This window comes from Kogia breviceps, chromosome 17 (genome assembly GCF_026419965.1).
Source record: "Kogia breviceps isolate mKogBre1 chromosome 17, mKogBre1 haplotype 1, whole genome shotgun sequence".
NCBI lineage: Eukaryota > Metazoa > Chordata > Mammalia > Artiodactyla > Physeteridae > Kogia > Kogia breviceps.
The window spans coordinates 64,854,111-64,879,256 of record NC_081326.1 but is presented as its reverse complement, the minus strand read 5'-3'; the positions used below and the strand labels follow the sequence as shown (position 1 = coordinate 64,879,256).

At 46.3% G+C, this 25,146-nt stretch overlaps 1 protein-coding gene across 7 annotated transcripts; it reads left to right on the top strand.

Moving 5' to 3' along the window:
• Window positions 1-15,211: 15,211 nt before the first annotated feature.
• On the top strand, window positions 15,212-21,036 carry LRATD2 (LRAT domain containing 2). Of its 7 annotated transcripts, none has more exons than XR_010837387.1 (3): window positions 15,212-15,682; window positions 16,205-17,503; window positions 18,773-21,030. XR_010837387.1 is itself a non-coding variant. In XM_067017112.1 (2 exons), exon 2 carries the CDS (start codon window positions 16,301-16,303, stop codon window positions 17,237-17,239), a length of 939 nt encoding a protein of 312 aa, XP_066873213.1. In that variant the 5' UTR covers window positions 15,212-15,696; window positions 16,205-16,300; the 3' UTR covers window positions 17,240-21,036. The 7 variants fall into 7 exon arrangements, 3 of the variants coding, with proteins under 3 accessions (XP_066873213.1, XP_066873214.1, XP_066873215.1); XR_010837386.1 differs by having other exon boundaries at window positions 15,212-15,696; XR_010837385.1 differs by having other exon boundaries at window positions 15,212-15,696; window positions 16,205-17,684.
• The last annotated feature ends 4,110 nt before the right edge of the window (window positions 21,037-25,146 follow it).

Below are 25,146 nucleotides of genomic sequence, written 5' to 3'. Positions count from 1 at the left end.
TTAAACATCAAACATTAAAGTAAATATCCTTGGCCTGGGTGCTCATGTCTCAAGGACAACAGTATGGCCTAAGAAAATGTTTTTTAAAAATCGTTAGCAATAACAACAATAGCTGTGGCATCCTTACCTTACAGAGTGCTAAGCTCCACGGAGCGCTCTCTGACTTGCCCTTAACCCTCCAGGTGCATTACATTGCCAGGATCACGAGAGCCCAGAAGAGGAGTGTACTCTTAAAACTAGGGAACTGAAGCACAAGGTTAAGTGAGTTGCTCAAGGGCACACAGATGTAAGAGGTAGAGCTTGATTAGAATAGGTGGTCTGACTTCAGAGCCTTTGTTCTAAATTGGTGCTTCCCAAGCCTTAACACTCAGCAGAATCACCTGGTGATCTTGTTAAACTGCAGATCCTTGTTCAGCCAATTAGGGGTGGAGTCTGAGATCCTGCATTTCCAGCACGCTCAGCTCCTGCGTGAGGCCCATGCTGCCTGTTGGTAACCACGCTTGGAGAAGCAACGGTTGGCCGGATCCAGCCCTGCAAAGTGAAACGTGAGTACCTCTGCAGATCCACCAACTGCTTGTTACCTGTAAACAGAGGAAGAACGGAAATTGGGAGTGAGCTGCTAGAAATTTTATAACTATTTGGCAGTTATTTCATGTCTGCTAAATGTAATAATAATTTAAAAATTGGGCTTCTATGTCATTTTATTATATTCTTACTTCATTCTTCTAATAATTTATATCTATGTTATTTTAGTGGTTTTTTTGTGGTACGCAGGCCTCTCACTGTTGTGGCCTCTCCCATTGCGGAGCACAGGCTCCGGACGCGCAGGCTCAGCGGCCATGGCTCACGGGCCTAGCCGCTCCGAGGCCTGTGGGATCTTCCCGGACCGGGGCACGAACCTGCGTCCCCTGCATTGGCAGGCGGACTCTCAACCACTGTGCCACCAGGGAAGCCCTCTATGTTATTTTACAAAGGTATCAGCTCACAAAGAGTTGGAAGTTATAAACAAAACAAACAGCCTGGCCCTTTTTTGCAGATAATTTGAAAATCACTTCTCTCAACTACTACACTGTCCTGGCTCCCTAGCCGATGGGGTGTCTAGGACCAGGGTACGTGTGTGTCTGTGGGTGTGGGTGAGGGTATCTGTGTATATCTCTGTCGCCACTCAGTTCTCATTTCACGTAGGTTCCATTTCCTTATGGTTTTAGGGGCATTCCTGCCTATCTAGCCTCATATGCAGATGGAGACTACCATCCGTAAAACTCCGCAAGTAATGTGGATTCTAGTTCATCCCTTCCTAGTTTTGGAATCTCGGCCAAGTCATTCAACCTCTCTGAGGCTGATCTGTGAGGTAAAACCCACCCACTGTGTGGCAGCACACAGTGGCTAAGCACACGAAATGCTTAGCACAACACCTAGAACCATCTCTAGCAATAAAGAGCAGATACAATTATTATTGGGGGGAAGAAAAACCAACAGCAAGAAATAAATTCATATCAGACATTCATCGACTTATCAGAATTTTTGAGAAAATGCCCTGATACTCTGCTAAGCACGGGGTAAGCAAGATGCTGTACTTCTCTCAACAAAATTAAATTAAAATTTCTTCTTCAACTTAGAACAGTTAGAGCCCCATTTCTCACAAAAGTCGACAACTACAGTGAAATTTTAGTCCTAACCGTTAGGCAGAATAGTGCCCCAAGGCGCTGCAAGATATCTGAGCATCAAGCAAAAATGTGATTATTTTCCTTCTGCTCCAGAAACTTAGGCAGGTGAGTGAACTAACACAGTTTAAAAAGATTTTCAATAACAAGCCCTTAAACAAGGCAGGTTTTATTTAACCTTCAGTTCAGCAAGAATCCAGTTAACTAGAGATGGTCAAGGTGGGAGGGTTCCTGGTTAATGGCTGTAAGTCATTTACATAATGACTCAGGATGCAAAAGCCCCTGCTTGAGGATAAGGAAGGAAAAGGGCTGAGGACTGTATTGGTAAGAGGGGATCTCAAAGTGGCCCAAAATAGGCCACTTTGGTACAACAATTATTTTGAATTGAAGGCAATTGAGAAGAAGATACAAGAAAAGCTCTCCACCTTCCCCCTAGTTACCTAAAAACAGAATATAAATTTCCCTTGTAAAGGTGTTCCCTTCCCCACTTCGTGTTTTTGTTTTTGTTTTTTGCTTTTGGCTTGTGGGATCTTAGTTCCCAGACTAGGGATTGAACCCAGGCCCTGGCAGTGAAAGCACCGAGTCCTCACCACTGGACCACAAAGGAGTTCCCTCTCCTTCCCCACTTCTGTACCAGGAGGGGGATAACAACCTTATCTGTGGAGACAAGATGTCACCCAGAAAGGGTCAACGTGAACGAACCTTACTAACTAGCTTTTATTCCCCATTAGTTTCCCCACATATTTCCATTCTCACAATTTTCTGCCTCTGGAAGCTCAAAGTCCTTTTCCTTTGTCTTGTCACTTCTCTACAAAATCATCATTCTTGGCTAAGATGCTATACAAGCCCAAGTTCTAATATCCCTTTATCTACTTATCACAAGAGTGCTCCCATATGTACATGATACACACATTAATAAACTTCTATTTGTTTTTCTCTTGTTAATCTGTCTTTTGTCGGTCTAATTTGAGGGCCCCAGCCGATGAATTTAAGATACATAGAGCAAAAACTTTTTTCCACCCCTACAATAGGTATGTGCAGAGTGGTTATAGCCCCTCTGATTTGCAAAAGCTAGGTCAACACAGCTTCTGTAGTTATATTGTTGGCTCAGTCTCTAAATAAATATCCCTTGTCTGACATTCCCAACTGCTTTTAAGACTCTTAAGGCAAAGGCCCCATTCATTAATCCAAATACTTCAAAAATGTTTACTGATCTTCTACTAAGTTGTTCAGGAGGTGCTAGTTGGGGTGATGGGTCTCTGAGCTCCCAGAGGGCAAAGATCAGGTTTCCGTCCCTTTGTTCAGCAAGTTAAGAAGGGTGGGTGACATAACGTAGGTGTTCAGTAAGGATTCCTGGAACTGGACTGCCAGGCACAGCAGCTGACTGCCAGGTGCACTGGTGCACATTCAGCTCCAGCCACAGGGCCCAGGGCAGGGCTAGACCGAAGGTAAGTCCTCACCATGTAAAGACAGAACTCCATCCCACTCTTTACTCCACTCCAGTCAGATAACTCATTCAATCAACTGGAAATCAACCCCTCATGCAATGAACTTTAGCAAACTTTATTTGTTCTCCTTACTAGGTATAACAGGCCCTTACTGCTTTCCTCTTCTTATGTTTTGTTTTTTGTTTTTTCATTTCTCTTCCTTGACCCACTTTACTCCATCAAGCTTCCTCCTGGTTCCACTTAACACCTTAGCTTTGCAAACCTGAGCACATACCTGAAACTCAAAAATCACTTTTTGAAGAGCTGTTTCTCTTGACACATACAGAATGAGAAATATCAGGCTAATCCAAAGAAGGATTTATTTACTCAGTACGTATTTGTTAAGCATCTACTGTGTGTAGGATATGACATTGGACACTGAGGGTGTGACAGTGATACGTCAAAGTCTGGACTCTTGAAGAGACAGGCAGGCAATGATGAGCAAATAAGCAAATACCATCACTACTGTAATAGGCATTTGTAGGAAACAAGCAGAGGCTGAGGAAGAGTGAGGTGGGTAAAAGGCTAGTTAACAAAGCTCGCTCTCTAAAGACTTGACTTCATTGGAAGCAGAAAGAATGTGAGGAATTTAGCTTTGTGAGGAGTGAGATGAACATAAACCAAGGACTGGTGTGGCCAAGGCATACAGGGCGATTGGGAAACTGGCAGATAAGCCTAGAAGGATGGTGATGGTGAAGAGTCAGACTTATGAACGCCTGCAAAGGCAATGGCTTCATCACCCACAGATGGGACCAAGAGGAGTATGGAGTATGAAGACAGAGGAACTCAGCCATATGGGTTACTGTCTGGGCAAGGTGGGTAGCAGGAGGTTACCCCTACTCCTTGGCACTGTCCTGTATATGAATCTTGGCTCTGCAAATCACTAGTGATGTTGCCATGGGCAAGATCCTTAAATTTACTATTCCTCTGCTTTCTCATCTGTAAAATGAGGATAATGATAGTAATGCCTACCTCACAGGTAAGGATTAGAGAAGTGAATACATATAAAGCTCTTAGGGTTGTGCTGGATACAGTAAGCATTCAATAAATATTAGCTGCTACTATCTTGTTTCTTTGTTTAGTACCACCTTTATGAATTCTCTATCATCTGAGGTGAGATCATCAAGATCGAAGGTTCAGAAACCCAACTCTGCCAACCCACTGAAAATGGACTCAGCCCACAGAGTCAGACACATAAAACCAGCCCCCTCAGCTTACTGAATGGCAGAAATAACTGTAATTACTAGGTCAATATGTCATCTTTATAAGCAGGTCTATAGGGGTAGCAGAAAGCCTCTTAGAAGGTTGCTCGCTTGGCAGGGAGTAAAAGGGAGTAAAAGATGCTCGGTAATGCTAGGGGTGGAGTTCTGGCTCTGTGACAGCCAGCCTCGTCCACCTCCATCAGACTGGGAATTCCTTCTTCACAGACCCCACTCTCAATTTTGTGCAGGGGGCTCTCTGCTTTAACAGAAGTTGCTTAAAACATGTACTCCTAGAGCCTACTTTAGCCATTTGCTTCCTCTGGAGATTTACTGTCTTCTGGAGACAGGCGTTCATCTTTAGGTACTATCTCAGGCAGCTTGGGCTACCATAACTAAATACCACAGACTGGTCGCTTAAACAACAGAAATTTATTTTCCTACAGTTCTAGAGCCTAGGATTCCAAGACCAGGGTGCTGGTTATGTCAGGTTCTGGTAAGGCCTTCTTCCTGGCTTGTAGATGGCCACCTTCTCACTGTGTCCTCACAAGTCAGAGAAAGGAAGCTCTGATATCTGTTCCTCTTCTTATAAGGGCACTAATCCCACCACAGAAGCTTCATCCTCATGACCTCATTCCAATCCCAATTATCTCCCAAAGGCCCTACCTCCAAATACCATCACATTTGGGGTTAGGGCTTTTACATATACATTGGGTGGGGGACACAAGCAGTATATAACAGGTATGTTAATCCTTTTGAGACTTGTTGATGCATTCTGCATATCTTTGCTCTTATCCTCATAGGAAAGACAAACTCATTTCACTCTTGCCCTCAAGGGTCCAAGAGGTAATATACTTCAAGACAGAGACATAAGGTGTCATGGAAACAGCTAGAAGAGCCAAATGCAAGCCACACATGTAATTTAATTTGTATAGTGGCCATGTTAAAAAAAAAGTAAAAAGAAATGAGATATTAATTTTAATAATATATTTTGTTCAGCCCAATAGATTTAAGATGTTATCATTTCAACATGTAATCAGTATGGAAACATTAGTAAGATCTTTTACCTTTTTTGTACTCATTCTTGGAAATCGATGTGCATTTTACATTTATGACACATTTCAGTTCAGATGCTTAATAACCACATGTGAGTACTGGCTACCATGTTGGACAGTACAGAGATACAATTTCATGGTGAACTTAGCTGTGTTACCTGGGCCCAACTTCTTAACCCCCCTGAAACTCAACTGCTTAGTACGGTATGTGGTGTACCCTAAGCATTTAGTATATTTTAGAATTCATTTTCTCATCTGTAAATTGACGATATTCCTGCACCATTAAAGCTGTTGTGAGGATGACTAGAGATGACCCATAGAAAGCCTTTTCACCTATTAATTTAACTACAATGTATTGAGCCTAGCACTGTTCTAGGAGGTCGGGAGAACCCAATAAACAAGACAAGGATCCCTGATTTTATAGCATGTATCGTCTAACTGGGAGAGATAATAAACAAAAATAAATTAATAAAGTATATAGAATACTAAAAGGCGATAAGTGAGTTGAATAAGTGATAGAGAAATAGAGGAGGAAAGAGGATAAAGAGTATTGTGGATGACAAATGTCGCCTGCCATATCAGTAAACAAAGGGTGTTTCAGCCATCAAGCCATCAGCCACTGCAGTCACCCTGACTCTGCACCCTGAGGGGATTCGGGATGGAAGAAAAAGAAAAAAAGATACTGGCCCTGGATAGTGAAGGTGCACATCAAAGGAATGATTTCAATGAGCCCAGACTCTTGCACCTTCCCATACATAGAAAAGTGCTAAATTCATTAACTTGAGATGTCTGGGTTTTTTTTTAATTAACAGTAATCTTTTGATGTTCTGACCACCCGGTTTCTGTTGCAAAAGCTCCTATCTTGGTTCTTCCTTTACATTTTTTTTTTGTGGTACACGGGCCTCTCACTGTTGTGGCCTCTCCCGTTGCAGAGCACAGGCTCTGGACACGCAGGCCCAGCGGCCATGGCTCACGGGCCCAGCCGCTCCGCGGCATGTGGGATCCTTCCAGACCGGGGCACGAACCCGTGTCCCCTGCATCGGCAGGCGGATTCTCAACCACTGCGCCACCAGGGAAGCCCCTTTTACCATTTTTGTAGCTGTCCCTCAGAGCTATCTGAGCGCCTGCCTCCCAGACTTACATTCTCAGCAAGCCTGAGGAATAAAACATAATTCTCAGCTTTCAGGTTGTGCGTTTTTCTTTTTCAGTTGACAGTATGTATGGGAGGACATTTGAAATTTTAAATAGGGCTGTTGGGGAAAGCTCACCAAGAAGCTAACATCTGAGTCAAGACTAAAGAGCACACCGTGACGATATGTGGGGAAAAGCGTTCCAGGCAGAAGGAACAGCAGATGTTGAGGACATGGGGGAGAAGCGTGCCAACCGCGGAGGAGGAAGAGCAAGGGACAGTGCATCTGGAGGGGTGAGCGATGGGGCATCAGGCTGGCAATGAAGGAGGCAGGCAGGGCTGTGGGGCTCTTTTAGGGACTGATACCAAGCAGGACCCTGTGGGGCTCCAGGGCACAAAGCCTTTCTGTGTCCCCCATTTCTTCGATGACAGGAAACAGGCTTTATTCAGCCTCATGACCCTCCCTGAGTTCCAATGGGCAGGTTCAAGCAGGTGTTAATTAGGGAAAGGAGGGGATACAGAGACAGGGGAGGAACAAACAGTCAAAAGAAACCATAGTGCAGCCTTGGGACGAGGTCCTGGTTCCGCATCAAGGGATGCACACAACATCTTTGAGCTGTTCTGCAGAGACTGAAACCCCCACCAGGTGGGAGGAGTTAACAGTTAATGGTTAAGGACAGTCTGCTGCCCACAAGCACGGAGACCCCAGACGGGTTGGAACCAGAAGGTTGATGATGCTGACTCCTGCTTACCTCACCACCAAACCATCAGGAGAATGTCCACCAGCTGATCACACCCTCTCTGAACCATTCCTATAAAACTCCTCACTACCCCCTCTGTGTTGGGACACATAGTTTCGAGGGCATTAGTCTGCTGTGACCCCCTTTGCCTGGCAAAGCAATAAAGCTAATTCTTCTCTACTTCACCCAAAACTCTGTCTCTGAGATTTAATTTGGTGTCGGAGTAAGAGGCCGGATTTGGCTTCAGGACTTTGGTTTTTCTCCAAGGGAGACAGGGAGCCATAGGAGAGTTTTTGAGCAGACCTGGCTAGGCTCGCTGTCTCACAGGATTGCTGGGGGCTGCTGTGTTGTGAATAGACTATAGGGGGGGTGAGTCCTTCATCAGGATCCCTTGGCCCCAGGCCTAGAAGTGGTTTGGGGAAAGCAGACAGAAATTGGCTAACCAGATTTAGTGAGCCCAATGCCCCAGTTACTGGGTGGGTGGTCCCCCTAATCTGTCCTGCAGAAAGCTGCGCCGAACAAACACTGTCTTCCTCTCTCTTGTCGGAGCTCTTCTTCCCTGGAAGCATGAAGAGTGGCCAAGGAAAGAAAAGGAGGCTGGGTTTGCTCTGCCGAAGCTTCTCTCGTTATTGACAGCCTTGTCTCTTCTCTGAATAGCTCATCCTCCCCTTCTTGCACAAGAAATACAAAATAATATTCTTAGAATTTAGATTTTTTTTTGAAATCCCTACATTTGGATTTGCAGATATGCCAATATTTGGATTTGTAGAGCTGTAATTTAAGCTAGTCTCTCCCTTGGAACTGCCTGGTGAAATGCATCTTTCATGAGGCTTCTGCAGGAGCCCAGCTACAAGCTCAGACTCCCGGGCACAAATCAAACTCTGGTTCAACGTCAACAGTATAATGTCAGGGGTCTCCTAAAACAGCCAGCTTCCAGGAGGCACAAGCCTTGGTATTTTCCAACTGGTGAGCCCTCTTCCGGGAAAGGGTTAAAGGCTTCCTCACAATTTAGGCACAGGATTAATGCATGGAGAGCTGAAGGTCTGGGGTGGGTGACAGCCCCAGACCACTTCTCAGGGCATCTCCTCCACATCCCAAACCACAGGGCAGACTAGCTCTTGCCCAGCCTGCTTGAGAGAGCCTGTTCTGGGGATCTGAGGGGAAAAGGAAATACAATGCAGAAGCCAAGGCAAAGGATGACACTCAGCAGCCTCTGTGCTCCCGTCCTTAATCTGAAGATGGAGGAATCATTCAGCCAAAGTGCAAAACTGTTCCTGCAGGTTTTCAAGCCCAAGACAGGCTGGGAGGGTGAAGAGGGAGGGGGCAGCCTCAGGCCAGCCCTCAACTCCTGGAAAGAATCCAAGTAAAAAAAAAAAGAAAAGAATGAATGCCAAAAGCATGTAATATATTTATTGTCTCTTTTACTGGATAACCCAGTTTGCGTAGCTGCTGCTGTATGCATAACCTCACCTGGAGATGGCAACCCTTTATGAGAATGAGGTCTGGACTAGAACACCTGACTCTCCTTCCTCCCCTCCCCCTTCCCTGCTCCACCCCCAGCAATATCCCCAATCCGCTCAAGGGCAGAAAAAGCAATGACCAGGACACGGAGTCACCAAGGTAGGACAGCCAAGTGTCCCAGTTTGCCTAGGACATGGGACTGTCTGTGTGAAACCAGGATCATCTGGGCCAACTGTGACAAGTTGGTCACTACATCCAGAAGACAAAGCAGCCCCCTGGCCCTCAGACTGGCCAGTGTCTGGGTGAACAACACACATGCTGGTACTCCTGAGGCAGCTTGACATGGCGTGAAAAGTATGGCCTTGGAGGCAGCCAGATTTGGATTTGAATCCAGCTTCTCCCACTTATCATCCATACGATTCATATTCCTGAGCCTTTGTATTCTTACCTGGGAAATGGTCATTCTTTGGTTCCCCATATTAAAATCATCGTATGGCTCTAACACGGCCCTAACCTAGGGTTTGGTAGGTGTAAATAACACGTGGCATCTACACAGTCTTTAGGATTTTCAAGGTGCTTCCACATACACTGTCTCATATGACGATTCAAGTGAGGCAAACAGTATCATGAGCCCCACTTTAGAGTGTGGAAAAGGAGGCCCAGAGCAAGTAAGAGATGGCTCCAAGGTCATGAACCTGGCAAACAAGACGCCAGCCCAGGTCATGTGTTTTCTTTCTGCTACCACTCACTTTCTATGTCTCAACAGAACCCCAGCTGTGGGTAGCAAGCACGGGCAAGTCTGGAAGTTTCCCAACATAAGGAAGTTGTGGAGGAACCTGTTTTCCAGCAAACTCACTCAGTTATCTGCCGTTGCAGTGAGCCTGGGGCCCAGCCCCGGGAACAGGCAGAGTTCCAGACTGCCTAAGCAGATAATTCTGCCCTCCTGTTTTGTACATTCTTGGGTTGAGCCATTTAAACCGAGATCTCCACAACACCTGCAGAGTCGGGGGCCAATGCCTTGTCAGGTAGAAACATCTATTCTCGATTATTCCCCTCTGCTCTGGACAGGAATACTGTGAGAGTAATTAACTGGCATTCAACCCAACTTGTTTTTATTGAGTGCCTCCTCCAAGGAGGCGTGTGGAATGTGACACTTGGGTCACTGCTGGGGGAGGATGAAGCTACAGTATGGCTGAGAATTCAAATCTAACATTTGAATTGAATCTAATGGCTGCTCTTGGGGAACGTGCCTCGGTGGCTTTATCCTTTGTTCACGAGGCTCCATCTGCAGGGAAGGCCTTTCCTCCCTATGGCCTGGTCATTTATAGGACCTGCTTCCTCTCTCATCCCTTTACAGTCCATTTCCCATAGGGCAGCCAGAGCAACAACTCTAAACCCCCAAAGCTTTCCCATGGCTCTAACTGCACCCCCTTATGACATACCTTCTCACTGACTGTGCTCTAGTCGCAGCCTTTTATCCCCCCTTTTTCCTAAACACTCCAGTTCCTTCTCACCTCAGGCCTTTGCTCTTGCTGTTTCCTGTGGAGGGAATGCAAGGCCACCCCCTTCTCATCCTTCCAGTCTCAGCCCAAGTTTCACTTCTTTAGGAGCCCATCTCTGACCATTTGATCTCCAAAGCAGGCCACCTCACGCCTGCCACCCTCTCTGTAGCCACAGTTATTCAACCCCATTACCCTAGTCTATTTCTTTATGGCCCTTATGGCTCTCAGAAGGGAATATACACTTACTTAAACTTGTCAATCGTCTCCTCCTGTCAGCACATAAAAGCCACTAAGAGAAAGGACTTTGTCTACTGAGTCCGTGGCTTTTTATCTCTGGAGCCCAGTAAAGCCAGACACTCAAATATTTGTTAAATATTGAAGAATGTATTTGTCTCTATTTAAAATAAAGTGGTGGGCTTCCCTGGTGGTGCAGTGGTTGAGAGTCCGCCTGCCGATGCAGGGGTCACGGGTTCGTGCCCTGGTCCGGGAAGATCCCACGTGCCGCGGAGCGGCTGAGCCCGTGAGCCATGGCTGCTAGGCCTGCGCGTCCGGAGCCTGTGCTCCGCAACGGGAGAGGCCACAGCAGTGAGAGGCCCGCATACCGCAAAAAAAAATAAAATAAAATAAGATAAAATAAAGTGGTTATGAGCACAGGCCTTGAAGTCAAGCAGACCTGTGAGATCTTACCAGCTGAAAGAAGTCACTTAGCCTCTCTAAAGTTAATTGTCTTTTATAACAGAATTAGAAGCTCACTCAACGGTAGATGTCATTGTTAATTTTAGGGTTGTGTCACCCCCACTAGTCCAAGCCCCTGATGGCAGGCACTTTAACATTCACCTTTGTATCAACATGTCTTGAAACTTCCCCTCAGCATCCTCTACTTTCCCTTCCTGTAAGACATGTCACACTGTCTTAAGGAGTCTATATATTTCATGGGGACATGAATACCTACAAAACCTAACACAGTGCCAATTGTACTTGTAGAATAAATGTGTGGTGTTCAAGACTAACAGGTACCTAGTAGGTCTTCAAGAAATATATTTTGAATCAAGCTCTCTTTACTATTATTTTTTTATTGGAGTGTAATTGTTTTACAATGTTGTGTTAGTTTCTGCTGTACAACCAAGTGAATCAGCTCTATGTATACATATATCCCCTCCTTCTTGGACCTCCCTCCCACCCCCTCCCCCATCCCACCCATCTAGGCCATCACAGAGCACGAGTTGAGGTCCCTGTGCTATACCGCAGCTTCCCACTAGCTATCTATTTTACACATGGTTGTGTATATGTGTCAATCCTAATCTTGCAATTCATCCCACCCTCCCCTCCCCCACCCCCACCCAGGAGTCCACACATCTGTTCTCTACATCTGCATCTCCATTCCTGCCCTGGAAATAGGTTCATCTATACTATTTTTCTAGATTCCACATATATGTGTTAATATACAATATTTGTTTTTCTTTTTATTTCCCCATCTTTATTGGAGTATAATTGCTTTACAATGTTGTGTTAGTTTCTGCTGTATAGCAAAGTGAATCAGCTATACGTATACATATATCCCCATATTCCCTCCTTCTTGCGTCTCCCTCCCATCCTCCCCATCCCACCCCTCTAGGTCTTCACAAAACATCCAACTGATCTCCCTGTGCTATGCAGCAGCTTCCCACTAGTCATCCATTTTACATTTGGTAGTGTATATATGTCCATGCTACTCTCTCACTTCATCTCAGCTTCCCTTTCCCCCGCTGTGTCCTCAAGTCCGTTCTCTATGTCTACGTCTTTATTTCTGCCCTACCACTAGGTTCATCAGTACTGCTTTTTAAGATTCCATGTGGGGCTTCTCTGGTGGCGCAGTGTTTGAGAAGTCCGCCTGCTGATGCAGGGGACGCAGTTTCGTGCCCCAGTCCGGGAAGATCCCACATGCCGCGGAGCAGCTGGGCCCGTGAGCCATGGCCGCTGAGCCTATGCGTCCGGAGACTGTGCTCCACAACAGGAGAGGCCACAACAGCGAGAGGCCTGCGTACCACCAAAAAAAAAAAAAAAAAGATTCCATATATATGTGTTAGCATATGGTATTTGTTTTTCTCTTTCTGACTTACTTCACTATGTATGACAGCCTCTAGGTCCATCCACATCTCTAAAAATGACCCAATTTCATTCCTTTTTATGGCTGAGTAATATTCCATTGTATATATGTACCACCATGAGGTATCACCTCACACTGGTCAGAATGGCCATCATCAAAAAAAAAAAATCTACAAACAATAAATGCTGGAGAGGGTGTGGAGAGAAGGGAACCCTCTTGCACTATTGGTGGGAATGTAAATTGATACAACCACTTTGGAGAACAGTATGGAGGTTCCTTAAAAAACTAAAAACAGAACTACCATATGACCCAGCAATCCCACTACTGGGGATACACCCTGAGAAAACCGTAATTTAAAAAGACACACGCACCCCACTGTTCGTTGCAGCACTATTTACGATAGCCAGGTCATGGAAGCAACTGAAATGTCCATCGACAGATGAATGGATAAAGAAGTTGTGAATCAAGCTCTCTTTAGAAGACATTTTAAATATATGAATTAAAGAATAATACCAGATGTTATGTGATCAAGTGCTGATTTACATATAATCAAGTGATACAGTGTATAATGTAGAAATTTGATGGCAGAGGTGGCCAATCCAGGGGCTCCTAGGGTCAGTCAAGGAACTAGTAGGTGAGGCGGGTAGGACAAGGACTGGGGCCAACTGGAGGCTACATCTCATCTCCAAGGCAACCACTGCTCAGCTCTAGCTTTTTTGTTGCCATCCTGGAATGTGGGCCCAATGGTCTCATACATTAGCACTTTCAAGTGAATCTGAAAATCTGAATTTTTATGTGAGATTTCCCAAGTCTCCAAATTATTGACAGTTAATTTAAATTTATTAAACAAGCATTTGAGATGAGCAAAGCATGTTTGGGAGCCATTCTGTAACCTATGACCAAGAGCCCTGGGGGATCAGATGGAGGCTGGGCCCTAAACAGGCATTCATGGAAGAAGTTACACAGGAGACAGGTTATTGATATGTCCAAGAATTCCCCTAAAGCATCCATCAAGCATTTATTGAGCACTTACTGAGTGCCAGGCATTGGGATATAAAAATGACTCAGAGCCTGTTCCCTCTGAGACTTTATAGTTGGGTCAGTTCAAGAACTGTTGTTGAACCACAACCGTGTACCTGAACAGAGCTCATCAAGGCAATAGGCTAAGACACCTGGACAACAAGGTGTTGTTTCCTTACTCATTAGATCTGTGCCTCAGAGTGCTGGCAGCAAACTGTCAAACTACTGTGTCCTTCTATGGATTCTCCCATCACCAGGCAAACTACCCAGTACCACCTAGGGGCAAAGTGGCCTACCACAGCTGATGGTAGCAGAGTTCCCCAGACTAACAGACATGGGATGACTCGCCATTGCCTCTCTCAGTCTAAACCCCCTCCCTCCCTGTATGGGCATCTACATGAGCTCACATGCTAGTGGCAAATACTAGTCAGGTAAAACAGCAGCTCCCAGAGCACGTGTTATCAAAAAGTCCAGGGAGGAGACTCATCTGGTCACACATTCCTGAGGCTGTGTGAAAATACTTAATCTATACAGCATACATACAGAAGTCTCTTTTTGGTCTAACTTATACTGTGATCTTAGGCTTGCTGAAGGACTAACTTCCATCACAGCCCTGCCAATATTGATTGTGGGGGCTCAAAAGTATGTAAGTAGATTTCTTTTTTTTTTTTTTCCCCTCAAACTAAAAAGAATCACAGTGGTGTTAGCATATTCCTGTTTCCACTGGTCAGTATACACACTAAATAATAGTGTTACCTGGAAAAACTGAAGAAACAGTGATGGAAAACAGGGTAGAGGAGGTCTTGAGCTGCATTCTTAATTCCACCAAGAGTTACTTTGGGTGTTCCAGTGAAAGTCTAAGCTTGTTTATTGTCATCCCTCCACCCTGACTCCAATCCATTATTTAAAAAAAAAAAAAAAAAAGGAAAAGAAAAACCACTTTGGTAGCTTCCATCTTAGGTACAAGAAACAAAACCAACAGAGAGGGGAGAGGGAGGAACTGTCCTCTTGTAGTGGAGGTTAATAGGCAATGTCTCCTGTCACTTCCTTCTGTAAGTCAGCAGGAAGGAAATATATCCACCGAGGGCCTCTGCTAATATGTTCTTAAAGACAGTTAGGCAATTCCTACATTCTCTACCCCCAAAATAAACAAGCAGAGCTGAATGCTTTCTTTCACTATCCCATGTATGAACTGGTGACTCTCAAAACAACAATGGAGGTTATGAAATCAACTTTGTACTAACTTCGAGGGACATTATTAAGAGCCCGGGTCTTGGAACCAAGGCAGTAACTAAGTCTTCATTCTGTTTTATACTGTTTCCTTTCTGTGAATTTTTTTTTTTTTTTTTCCTATCTGAAAGTTTCACAGGGCTTATTCTGGTAATACCTCTAAACGGAATCACTTCTCCAGCTGTCCTAGTACAAAATTCTCTTCCGTGACCTTTGGCAAGAAATCGGTTTCAGGAAAGAAAAGAAAGAAGCAAAAGTTTGTTTGCTTTCTAATGACTCTTCCTCCCTCTCCAGGTACTCTGGGGATGAAGAGACGAAGGGGAAAGGGAACAAACACCAAACTCTTAATCCCTCTCTCCTTTCTACACTGGCAGGTGGCGTTTGCTTTCCAACTCCATTTTAAAGCTCACAGCTCCGAAAAATACGACCTGAGCATGAAGCGAGGACTCCACAACAAGGTCTTGCTCTAAGAAGGTAAGCAAGGATCCTACGGGTTAGACGCGCGAAGACCGCCACTGCAGTCGGCCCGTCAGTTATTTACCGGCGGGATTTAAACCCGCTCTGGAGCGGGGACGTGGCCTGGGCGGAGCGTCGTGGCACGTGTGGGCGGGGCGGAGGCGGGGATGCCTGAGGCTCAGCGCCGTGCAGGAAAGACCCGGGCTCCGGGAGCGAGCGCCTGTCTCTTTAAATGCCAGGGGCTGCTCTCCCGCCCTGGGAGCTCGGAGCCGGATCTACAATCCCGTCTCTCCCGCTCCGGCGCTTGTTGCTCGCCCGGCCTGAGCGGGAGCTGCCGCCGCGGGGCACCAAGGCTGCTTCCTTCTCCTCCTTCTAGGGAGCCCCACCTCCCCCAAGAGCAGGTTGAAGGGGAGAAGCGGCCCTAGGCGGAGGGAGGGGGTGCTGTGTGAAGAGGCGCCGCTCCCCACCTCAGGTCTTGAGGCGCTGCGTGGCCGCGGGGGCAAGACATGCGCTGCTTCCCCCTGCCCAGCCTCGCAGCCGCTGGCGCCCGGAGAGGAGAGACTGCGGAGCCCACACCTGCAGACTCGCCCTAGAAGTCTCAGGGTGCGGCGGGGGGCCCCTCCCAATTCCCCACGGCCTCCACCTCTAGGCGGGTGAGTTTGCGCAGGTAAGCCGAGCTAGAGGGCGGGCGCGCAGGGGGAGGGGCGGGCAAGACGGGAGGAGAAAGCACCGCAGGTGAGCCAGGTAGGGCGGCTCACCTGCCCAGGCCGCGCCGCGGGGTCCTAGACGGTTTTCTCAGCGATGGATGGGGGGGCGTCTCTGGCGTAACTTAGGACCCTGAGGTGAAAGGAGGGGGCTAGGAAAGGGGAATTAAAGTTTCTTTTCCTTTCTCCCTCCTGCTTGGGATTGGCAGGTAGGGCGCTGGCGGAAGCGGTAGGAGTCGCTGATGCAATGGGCTTTTGCCCGGGCGAGGTGAAGGGCTGGGGGCGGGGGAGAGCTGGAGTTGCCCGGCCTCCTGCGACCGTGACCCTGGAGGCGGAAAATCTCATCACATCTGAGACTCCCCGTAAAATGGCTCCAGGTGCCCGACACCCAACCTTTGTTCCTCCTAAGAACAAACCGCACGTTTCACGGAAGGGCTCCTACATGGCTTCCATGCCTTCCTCTCCCAACAGGTGGTCTGAGCCCCTGTCCGGGGACCTGTGCCAATGACCCTAGTGGTGGTTTCGCTTTCTTCTCTCACGGCGGTGTGAACGTGTGTCCGCAGCGTGATGGGCAACCAGGTGGAGAAACTGACCCACCTAAGTTATAAGGAAGTTCCCACCGCCGACCCGACGGGCGTGGACCGGGACGACGGGCCCCGCATCGGGGTCTCCTACATCTTCTCCAATGACGACGAGGACGGGGAGCCGCAGCCGCCGCCCCAGGGGCCGGATGGCGGTGGCGGCGGTTTGCCCGACGGCGGGGACGGGCTGCCGCTGCCCTCGCCGCAGCCCTATGACCCGCGGCTGCACGAGGTGGAGTGCTCCGTGTTCTACCGCGAAGAGTGCATCTACCAGAAAAGCTTCGCGCCGGGCTCCGCGGCGCTGAGCACCTACACGCCCGAGAACCTGCTCAACAAGTGCAGGCCTGGCGACCTGGTGGAGTTCGTGTCGCAGGCGCAGTACCCGCACTGGGCCGTCTACGTGGGCAACTTCCAGGTGGTGCATTTGCACCGGCTGGAGGTGAGCAACAGCTTCCTGACGGACGCCAGCCAGGGCCGGCGCGGCCGCGTGGTGAACGATCTATACCGCTACAAGCCGCTGAGCCCCAGCGCCGTGGTGCGCAACGCGCTGGCGCACGTGGGCGCCAAGGAGCGCGAGCTGAGCTGGCGCAACTCCGAGAGCTTCGCCGCCTGGTGCCGCTACGGCAAGCGCGAGTTCAAGATCGGCGGCGAGCTGCGCATCGGTAAGCAGCCCTACCGGCTGCAGATCCAGCTCTCTGCGCAGCGCAGCCACACGCTCGAGTTCCAGAGCCTGGAGGACCTGATCATGGAGAAGCGGCGCAACGACCAGATCGGTCGCGCCGCGGTGCTGCAGGAGCTCGCCACGCACCTGCACCCCGCCGAGCCGGACGTAGGCGACAGCGACGCCGCGCGGACTACGCCGCCTCCCGGGCGCCCCTCCGCGCCCGCCCGGGAGGAGGGGGACCGAGAGGCGGTGGTTCACTGACGGGCGAGCTGAGAGCGGAGCTGTGTGAGGGAGCTGTTTGTAGCCGCCGCCGCTCCCTCCCTCCTCCACCACCTTCTGGGCCCCATCTGGGCTCCTGGGCCATGTGGAAAACGGAGAGTTGGCGAAAAGCGCAGCCAGCTGTGGCTTGAGTTTGTTATCTTGCACGGAGGAGGAGGAGGAGGAGGGAGCAGGCAGGAGCACTCGGCCGGCCGGGGCGCTTCTCGGCTTCTTGCCCGCCGGCTCAGTCTGCCTTCCTTTTCCGAGGTGAGGCGCACTGTGCACTTGCCGGACGCTTAATCCTTGCTGGACTTGGGTCCCGAAATCGACGCCTCTTATACACTTAGGGGTGGAGAAAAGTTCAGAGTACCAGTGCCTGCTGTTGCCTTCCGCCCGCTTCCCCTCCTACCATGGGCTTGGAGGATGCCCTGTAGTAAAGCCAGAGCAGGTCTGTGGTGGTGCTACCTCCAAAGAGCAGTGTGAGGGGTCTGGGAAGCTGGGGTGATTTATCTTGTGTTTTTTCTGGGGTGCAAGGCTGGTAAAACCAGGACCAGGTCTGGGAGCTGCAGACTGAAATCAAGCAGCCCCCTGTGAAGTGTAACAAATAGTTGAGTACACTTGGGCTACAAAGCAAAGATTTTGCTACTTGCCCCCTTCCCATCCCCAAGCGATCTGTTTTCTGGAGCTGGCTTCCAGCTGAGTCTCCTGGGCCATCGCCACTTCCCAGGTTACCTGTAAATCGTTGTCAGGGGCCAGCTAAAGGAAGGATTCAGGTTTGGTTCTGTTCTGCTGCCTTTGTTTCTCGCTTGCTATTGTAGGCACTTAGAGCTGCGGTATTTGTTATCAAAGGAGGGAATAGCCCTTTGTGTCTCTGATCTAATTAAGCCTGCTTGGCCATCCATGTTCATCCCCAAGTCACACGGGAGGTTGGCTGCTGCCACCCCATAAGGTATCCACTACAGAAACAGCCAAACAGGGTTGCCCTGGCAGGAATCAGTCAGTTTCCTGTCCATTTCCCCACCTGTCTCTCTTCCTGAATAGTGAAGGTAACTTTTTTTTTTTTTTTTTTTAATTTAAGGCTTTGGTGTGGTGGTCCTGTGAATTTTTGTTTTCCTTCACTGCCTCATCCCCCTCACTCAGTTTTGTTTCGCTGGTGGTAAAATCTTAGGCTTGAGGCATATTTCAGTGATAGTTGTTTATTTTGCTAGCCACACTCGATGCAACTTAATTCAAGATGTAAAGTCTTGTTATATTTCTGCAGTCTTCTTGTCGCTTGGAGAACACTCCTTCAGAATGCTTTCTCAGTGAAGAGGGGTGACAGCAATCATAAATAAATGCAACCTGGTGTAGTCAGCGCCAGATCTGGTGACAGTACTGAAGCATGGATTGGTGATTGTGGGATCTGTCCGAAGCAGGATGGCTGACACTATTTGAATCTGCTGCTGTGTTTGCTTTACTCTGAGGCTTTAAAAAATGTGTACAATCTGTCCTTTGTTTTCATGTGAGCTCTTTAATGATGTGTGCCCTTGATTTCAGAGTCCTCTGCTGCACATTGGCATTGCTAATGCTGTCTCAAAAGTTAAGTAAAGTTTCTTTTTTTTCTCTTGGGAATCATTATAGATTACACTGAACAGGTCATTTTGTGACCCAATTCTTACAGCTGGAGTAGACTCATACTTGAGTGTTCTACAGTGGTGGCCATCCTCAGGCCTCCTGCCTAGAGATCTTTAAATCAAGGCAGCAAAACTTGAAGGATTTCCTTGTACACGTACTTTTTTTAAACTTGGGAATTTGAGGCCATAATTTTTAAAAGCCTAGACCTTTATAGCACCTCAACATGAAATTATTTCATTACAAGGGCATTCGCTATGTTCCCTGTTTTCACAGGAATCCCCAAACAGGTCCTGTCACTGTAAAAGATGAACCACACTCAGCCCTGGTCCAAGAATTTGAAGCGTCAGTCTCCTGTTGGAAATGTTGATCTAGTTTTCTTGTTTAATGATCTCGCAGCTTTGTGTTTGTATTCTTTTGCTCATGGAAAAGCGGAGCAAGGTAAACGTGGGTAAAGACATTTAGGAGAGCCTTCGAGATTTGGATTGTCTTTTATGTTTAACACAATCAAGGGAAAGTTGAATGTAATGACATTGTGCAGACAAGCAAGAGAGAAGAACAGAGCAGCACTGTCTAGCAGCTCTGGGCTAGCCAGCCAGCTCTCCTTTCCACTGCCCGGTCTCTGTCTCCCTCCTTCACCCCTCCATGGAAAGTGAATGTCATTGGTCACACCGAGGGACAGCAGTGACTCTGTTACAAACAGCTTTGTGAGAAATCTCAACTTGAAGGAAGAACTCCCGTCAAATCCATTATCAGTAGTAGCATTCTCCCTCTAGAGAAGAGGTTTTTGATAACAGGGCTTGAAAATGATCTAGAAGAGGAAAGACCTACTCCAGATGCTGCTTTATCACGTGTTTTTACAGGGTACCAGAGATGTGAAGTACTTAATGCTTCGGAACAGCATTCTGTTGGAAGTTTTATTAGGGTCATCGTGCTTAAAGTAAAGCACCAACCAGGCACTTGAAGGTTGCAAGGAAAGGGGACTGAATCAACTGTTGGCATCTTTCTTGAAGATGGCAGTGTTGTGGATAAGAGTTTTTAATGTCCAGGCAATGGCTACATCTGGCACTTTAAAATATATATATATATTTAATAATTTTTGTTTCTCTTTAGGACTAAGACTCTAGAACTCTTGTACTGTGAATTACGGATGCTCTTTGAAGGCAAGGAATATTGATTCTAATGTTCTTTAGAAGCTCTGGCAGGGATAAGCAGGACACCCAACTGGAACGGATGCTAAATATAATCAGACAAATTATATTTTCTTACTTGAGCAAATATTTTATTGAGACTGCTTATGTATGGCAAAGGAGCCTACAACTTCAGCTACACAACTTTTTATATTGAAAGAACTCATACTTTTTGTAGTTTTATTCTACATTTAATTTAAAATGACTTTATAGCACTAACAAGCCTAGCAGAAGACTTTACTCCAGACCTTTAAGGAAATTTTTAGTTTTTATGAAAAATGACACTTCAGTAGTTAAATTTCTCATGTCTTTGCTGCTTCTGGCCCTAAGAGCACCAGTCGACAACACCATAACCACATGGAAACATATTTTTGGAAGCAAAACTTTAATTTTCTACAGCATATGCTATGGAGAGTGAAGAAAATTTAAGGATTACTTGTTTTCTATTTTTTTTCTCTTAACAAAATGGAATCCACTGTGTTGAAGACTTGATATTATATGATTGTCTAACCATTGTTTTTTTGTAAATCAAAATAAAATCTAGTGTGATCATCATTGAAAGGATTTGTTTGGAAAGTTACATTTTATTTGTGATTTTTTTTTTTTTAAATCAGGGTAACTATAACCTTGACTGGTTTATTCAGCTTTTCTTTATGTTTTGTTCTTAGCGATACTTGTGACCCATGGAGAATTACATTGACTGACTTGATAAATTTCACATGTATTTTATTTCCTAGTGAATTGTGTAAACTTTATTTTTGTTGAAGATTGTATGTTAAATCAATGTTATGTTCTCACACCACTTCTTGAGAAGGAGGTTCTGATTTGAAATTGTATCATTTCCTTCAAAATGAAGGGCAAGTGCTTAGTTAAATAAAAGATTGATGACATCTTTTAAACCATTTCCTCCTCACTATGTCTTATTAAAATAGAATCTGTCAGGTCCTTTTGAAAAATGCTCTGAGGGTTTCCAATAAACCATTCATTAGAGTTAACTATTTATATATGGTTTTTTTCCATTTGTATACTTTCTTTCTGCCATTTTTGATCCAAATCCAAGCTCCTCGGCTTAACTGCAGTTTTTCTCAACTATTAAGTGTGTTTCATCTTTACTCAGTAAACATTTTGATGAATTCATTTAGTGACTGAAAACCCTCCCTGCATTTACTGTGTGGGAATTAATCACCTATTGCTTCTAGGCTCCATGTTCATGAAGAACATCTTGTGAACATAAATTTTCAATACCCATTGATTTTTTTCAGGATCAGTGCAAACGTTGCCGGAAACCACACTCACATTTTGGAGTCTGTACTGGGGAGGTTTGGTAATAAGGTCAGTAACCCATGTTGCGTCTTAGATGGTTTCAGAATCCCAGACAAAGGGAATGGGTTTGCTGAGTGACTTAATTACAGAAAACAGGTGCATGTGATCAAGTGGCACTGCTGACATGATAAAGGATGCAGGTGCCAGCAGTAGGTACAGGAGCAGATGTGGCCTCTGGGACTGGCGTGTGGGAGGCCACCAGCACTCCTTAGACCAGCACCTGAAGTCACTACCACAGTCCTGTGAGGCTCAAAAACCTGGGCTCCATCAACAGGCTCCCGCGAGGATTTTAAATAGGAAGTGTTGGATGCTGAAGGTTATTGAGAGCTCAAGCAGCAGCGAGGCCATTTTTCCCTAGAGTGGTTGTCCTTAATTTACCATGGTTCTCATTGCACAGGAAAGTAGAGGGAAGGGAGCCTAATATAGAATGTGCATATATTTTGGGGTGATTTTGGTGGAGGCCACTGTTCCTGTTTATCCTAAATGGACTGAGTTTGCTTAATGTAGGAAAATGACATGTTTGGAAGTGTTTAAAAGGACCTCCAAAATGCACAGGCCCAAAATGTGTGCAAAAGGGCTTTTATTTCCCTTTACTGAATTTCCTGGAAAAACTGCTTATTAAACACAATTTTATCTGCACAGTAGATGCAAGAAAGGTTAGTGTCTGTGATTTGCAATCACAGCAAGTTACTGAGTATGAAGGGCTAGAGGATGCTGAGCCCTAGATGAGATACTAGAACATATAAAGTTTAGAGACGAACAAAAACCTTAGATAATCTCTACCCCTGAGCTTGTTTCTAAGGGGAAATCAAATTTCACTCATACATGTAGAACAAATGTAATGAAAGGTGGTCCTGTGAAGTGCTGATGGTTGATCGGTATTCAAATAAAGCAGATATGTGTAGGTTTAATTGGAGTACTCAGAAATTGGAGAAATCAGATCAAAGCCCTGAAGGTACAATGATAGAGGAAAGGATGTAACTAATATAACTAATATTCACAAAGTATTTAATGGAAAGTCTCCTAAATTCCAATGCCTAAGGTAAACCAGATCCACGGTGTCCGTCCTCATGTGACTTACTTTCTAATAGGTAAGACAGATAACTGCTTACTACCAAAATCTTCACAAGAAGGAATTAGGAGATGTGATAGGTGCAGTGAAAGAAATGTGCAGGGTGTAGGGAGAGGCTCTCTCCATCACTGGGTCAGTAGGCTTCCCTGAAGATGCATTTATGCTGAACTTTGGAGGAGGTAGAGGAGAAAGCCAGGTGCTCCAGAGTGGACACTGATTGTATTAATTCCGGGAGGAAGGCTGGGGAGTGAATGAATGAATGTTGAGTGCTCTCAGAATGCCTTTGCTTAATGCTCCAGTGGTAGCCATTTCTCCTTGGGGTTCCTTTCTGCAACCTGTTGTCTAATTCAGTGTATCTGACACTTAACACAGGAACAGGCGGAGATACTCTCAAAGTTTGAGTGAATGAATGAATTCGGAGGTTGGGATTTGTTGGTCTAGAAAGCCCTCCTGTTAACTCAAGGTGATGTCAGGACTGTGGTTTGAAGAGGTGAAGTCACGGTGGTTTTTAGGATGGATTGAACAGGGAGAGCAAATGTGACTCTGTCCTCCCCTCTTCCAGAGCTAGAGGCTGTACTGCTCATGCTCTTGATGGCTTATATTGCCAGCCAGGTAATGATGTGTGTGAATTCGGGCCTTTGCCCAGTGCAAGTGAAAGGAGAAGTGGCCAGGCTAGGCTTGATGGGAACAGAGGTAAGCGGAAGCAAGAGGTTTTATAGCCTGTGTGCCATAGCCTTGGAGCCATGATTGAAATAGAGGTTCTTTTGTACAGTCGGCTAATACAAGCCACTGCTATAATACAGTCTCTCATGCCTTGTCTAGTGTGGCCATAAATGACTCAAAAGATTAGCTCACTGCTCTTTTGGGAAACTTGTGCAACAATGTAATTAACTCCCAAGGTTTGATTATCAATATTCCGTGCCTTCCTTTTAACCTCATAACTTTGGGGATTCTCAGTTGTTAGGCTGAACTGGAGGTAGAGGGTCTGGTCCTAGACCCACAGAATCAAATAGCAGTTAAGGCTTGACAGTCAAGCTACCTGGGTTTCTCTACTTCTGGCTCTGCTGGTAACCTTGGGAGAAATTAGACACCTGCTTGGAAACTTTATTTCTTCCTATATGCAATGTGGCTTATTGCATTGGTCAATTCAATTCTGAATATCAGTTGTATTTGTAAAATGACATATGATACATGTAATATAGTAATAGTATCAACTTCAAATGGTTGGTTTTGAGTCCAAAATGAAACAATGCACATAAAGCCCAGATCATTAGCTACTGAGATTAACTAGAAAAAATCTGGGATATCGGTGTTCAAAAGCTTTATTCACAACAAAGTTACTGTCTGGGAGAGAGAAGTCTTCCTTTTAGTCTTAGAGAATTTCTTAGCTAAATAACTCTAGTTAATAGGTAAGTTGTTGAGCTCCTGCTATAGTGTTTGAAATGTTTCTTGAGCTTTGATCTTTAATAGAAGAACCATTTAACTTGTTTCTACATTTTATATGTTTACTCAGTAATTCAACAAGTTATTTCCTGTGAACTTCTAAGGTGCTAGGTGCTGGAGAGCCAAGAGGGGATAAGAGGGGATTATTGCAATAGATAGTAATATTGACAATGATGAGGTCACCTTGCCTGCACTGTCCTATTTTAATCATCACAATAGCCTTTCTGGACAGATACTAATATCTTCATTTAATAGTTGAGGAAACAGGTTTAGAGAAATGGGGTGATTTGTACATAGACACGTAACTAATAATCGAGTGCTTCTGGCCAGGAGCAGGAATGCTGGTCTTCCAAGCCCTAGGCCATGGTTCCTCCACTGAGAGATCATCTGACCACTTCCACCCCTTTGGCTCCTCCTCCCTTCTCCTTACCCTGGGAGAATGCATAACACCTTATTCTGCTCCAACTTTTGGCATGCAGCATGATCTGAGTAGCACACATATTTTCACTCTTGTTGCAGCAACTCTGGAGCAAGTGACTCTGGGAGGCAAAAAGAGGCAGGAAAAAGAGGAAAGGCAACTCTCAGCCATGAGGAATTTTACGTCCTTATCCATCCTGCGTAATAGTGACAGGGCTAGGGTGAAATTAGCCAACCCATAATTATGCCCCCTTCCCTGTGGCTGGCACTGTGACGGTCCCTCCTCAAACTGCCCCTCTTCTCTCTGCCCTTTTGTGACTCTTTTTACCCCTCCAGTCTGAGGTCAGGTCACACGCCTGCTTCCAGCTGACCTGCTATGTGACCTTGACAAGTTAGTAACTTTTTAAAGCCACCTTGACTTATTTAAAAATTAGTGCCTCCAACAAAGAGGTGTTCACTGGCTTACACGAGACAAAGTAAATCAAGCACATATGGGACACTTAGGTGTGGCATGGTGGCCATATTGGTTGGCTCTGGCACAAATGGCTCTGTTAAGAATATATGACCTTGGACTTCCCTGGTGGCGCAGTGGTTAAGAATCTGCCTGCCAATGCAGGGGACATGGGTTCGAGCCCTGATCCAGGAAGATCCCACATGCCGCGGAGCAACTAAGCCCGTGCGCCACAACTACTAAGCCTGAGCTCTAGAACCCGCGAGCCACAACTACTGAGCCCACATGCCACATACTGAAGCCTGCGCACCTAGAGCCCCTGCTCTGCAACAGGAGAAGCCACCGCAATGAGAAGCCCGTGCACCGCAACAAAGAGTGGCCCCGCTCGCCGCAACTAGAGAAA